Source organism: Anneissia japonica, unplaced genomic scaffold (genome assembly GCF_011630105.1).
Source record: "Anneissia japonica isolate Jap-2015-1 unplaced genomic scaffold, ASM1163010v1 scaffold573_len2283161_cov171, whole genome shotgun sequence".
Lineage (NCBI taxonomy): Eukaryota > Metazoa > Echinodermata > Crinoidea > Comatulida > Comatulidae > Anneissia > Anneissia japonica.
The window spans coordinates 801,838-804,921 of record NW_022719802.1 but is presented as its reverse complement, the minus strand read 5'-3'; the positions used below and the strand labels follow the sequence as shown (position 1 = coordinate 804,921).

Here is a 3,084-nt window from a genome sequence, read left to right as displayed (position 1 = left end):
TTTTTAAGGGTTTTAGCCCGTTGCATGCTACATGGCCCTTTGTCACCCGGCCTTTCGCCACTCGGCCTTCTGCCATTTAGGCCGGCTGCCATTCAGCCTTTTGCCACTTCTCGGTCTTCTCGTAGATAGTGTGTATGGTCTTGCTTACGTAGTTGGTAGAAGGATTTGCATACAGGATACCATCCTGACGTGGGCCGCAACGTAAGCGCTCCATCTATGGCCGAATACTTTTCTACCCTTGCGTGTGCAGAAAGAAGTATTATGTCCTTTATTATGTATCCTTACATTTTAGCGCCTTAAGTTCTTCCTTGGTTATGTTAAGCTTTAGAAGAGTAGATTTTATGAGGCTAACCTTTTTTTTTCTGTAATCACATATCTGTTTATCAAGTTCAAGACATGAACATTTTTATGAGTGTTATTAACATTATTAGTATTATTCTTGGTATACTTTCATTTTTTTTAAATAATTATTTCCACTCTCAGGATCAATTCATTTAAATAAAATTTAATAAAATAAAAATTTGATCAATTTTAACACTATGACTTTTACATGTAAAGGATGTTGTGTATTTAAAATAATCTTTAAAAACAGTACGCATCTAAAATACTATACAAAAACGCTATGAATAAATTCTATTCTAGACCTAAAGGGATGATGCGATAGGCTTTATATTTCATCTAGGCTTGTGCAATGACCTAACAAGTTACTATTAATTTTTATTCTTTCTAAAATTAGTATGAGTTAGCATGTTGGCTACTTGCGTGCGCTTTGGACGCTTAGTTTCCACTTAATGGTTTATTTTCTATACTGCTGATAGATAATAACATGCTTGAGGATGACATAAATAACGATTACTTACTTCATTTTATCATATCAAGAATTATCCTCCTGCATCGAAATCAATTTACTTCTATTAGTTAAGTTTGCTAATTCTTTAGATGATACTTTTCTGTGACTCTTAAAAAAAAGTTTTGAAAAAACCCAATATTGTTGTGACAATATACAGACAATATTATTGCTACCTGTGGTATATTAATTCTTTATATTTTCTTTATGATTTATTAGGTTGTTTCGTTGTAATTAATTGAATTTAATTTTTAATAATTAGAACATTGAATGCTTTCAAAAAAGATCAATGCTTTAACTCTGGCGATTATTTGTTAATGAATGATGCAATTTTTTTTATTCTAACATTAGAACAAGAACAATGAAGGTTTTCCTTGGTTTGGTGCTAGCACTCCCTCTTTGCCTAGCGGCGTTCTCCGCTGAATGGCATAACAACTGGGATAGTGATTTAAACTTTCAATGCCCCAGTAACCAAGCCATCTACAAGATAGTATCAGTACACGACAATAACAGAGAAGACCGCCTCTTTGAATTCTTTTGCAGGTAATTGTGGAACTTTATTTTACACATTTGTTATCAAATATCTATTTACATATCGTTATTTTCTAAAGTGTAAAATTTACATTTTGAAATCTACAAATTTTAACCAAATAAACCTTGATGAATGAATGTCTTCTTTCTTAATACACAGACCATTTCCTGTAAGCTTTTCAAAATGTACATGGACTGGATACATTAATGATTTTGACCAGCCGTTCAGCGCTACATGCCCTTACAATGGCATTGTTAATGGTGTTCACAGCTATCACTCCAACAAAAGAGAGGACAGGCGGTAAGGAATTTTACCACACCTTGATTAATGGTACCTCACGCCATCTTGGCAGAAACCCTTGCCCTGTTGCTTTTAAATCTTGTGATCCTATAGGTTCAAAATTGTTTATTTTTTAAATTTTGAGACAAATAAAATACAGAAATTGTTTAAAATGCCACCAAATTATGCCACCGGCTCTATCCTATCTGTTTTCACTACCGTATTATTCGCTTATACTATTATAAAATATAATGATAGTGCTATCGTCTATGGAAATATAGCTGTTTAATCTTGATAATCAATTCAGCTATAATGCTCCTTATCTCTACAACTCTTTTCCACCGATTGTTCATTCTGCTTTCTCTTTCTCTTATTTCAAATTTAACCTTCTGAGTTATCTTTTATCCAAAATCTTGTGTAATTTTCCCTGTGGCCATTTCATTTTGTTGCAATATTTTTAAAATTTGATTTTGCTCTGTTTTGTATAGTAAATTATTTATCTTTTATAAATTTGTTTATTTAAAGATATTTATATTTATGTTAGTTTAATTTAGAATCTTCTCTTTAATTCTCTTAATTAATTATTTTAATTTTTTTTTCTGTTTAATGTGTCGATTTTAGTTTTTTCATTATTTTAATTTTTAATTTTTAATGTTTTTCTTCAAATCTTGTTTTCTGATTTTTTATTTTTCTGTTTTAATTTAATTAATTTGTTTATGTGAAAAATCTAGTTTAATTTTTATACTTTTGTCGTGAGGGTCCCAATTGATCAGCTCTGGCTGGATGGACCACCTCACAAAATATTGTTGAGATAGAATAAAATAATTAATTAATTAAAGCTTGTGCATAACATATGCTTAAAGATATTAGCTCTGGAATAAGATATAGGATAAGTAGTAGTATTAATGAAAGTAGATACCAGTAAGACATTTTGTAAAGATAAAACTGTCTGCAAAAAAAAGGTGAGGATCCCAATTGATCAGCTCTGGCTAGATGGACCACCCTCACAAAATATTGTTGAGATAGAATAAATAAATTAATTAATTAAAGCTTGTGCATAACCTATGTTTAAAGATATTAGCTCTGAAATAAGATATAGAATAAGTAGCAGTATTAATGATAGTAGATACCAGTAAGACATTTTAAAGATAAAACTGTCTGCAAAAAAAAAAAAAAAAATTTTACAACAAAAAAAAAAAAAAAAAAAAAAAAAAAAACATAATCAGGAAGACTTATTAATAATCGTATTTATTTTTTGAATAGCTGATATCAAATGAGCATATACATTATTGATCTTACTAGAAGATGATTAAAAAAAATAAGGTTGGTTTTTTATTTTTTGCTGATTTAGAGACAATTTACTAAATACTAAATTTGATAGGTCTACCCTCAAATTATATATATATATATATATATACTGTCTCTT

The 3,084-nt window shown here is 29.7% G+C and overlaps 1 protein-coding gene across 1 annotated transcript in view; it reads left to right on the top strand.

Annotated features, from left to right (window-relative positions):
* Positions 1-1,193: 1,193 nt before the first annotated feature.
* LOC117111058 (hemagglutinin/amebocyte aggregation factor-like) overlaps positions 1,194-3,084 on the top strand; it is a 3,218-nt gene continuing 1,327 nt past the window's right edge. Inside the window, exons 1-2 of the mRNA XM_033253941.1 lie at positions 1,194-1,390; positions 1,539-1,679. Coding sequence (XP_033109832.1) covers positions 1,209-1,390; positions 1,539-1,679 — 323 coding nt within the window. The 5' untranslated portion in view covers positions 1,194-1,208. The remainder of the gene's footprint in view (positions 1,391-1,538; positions 1,680-3,084) is intronic.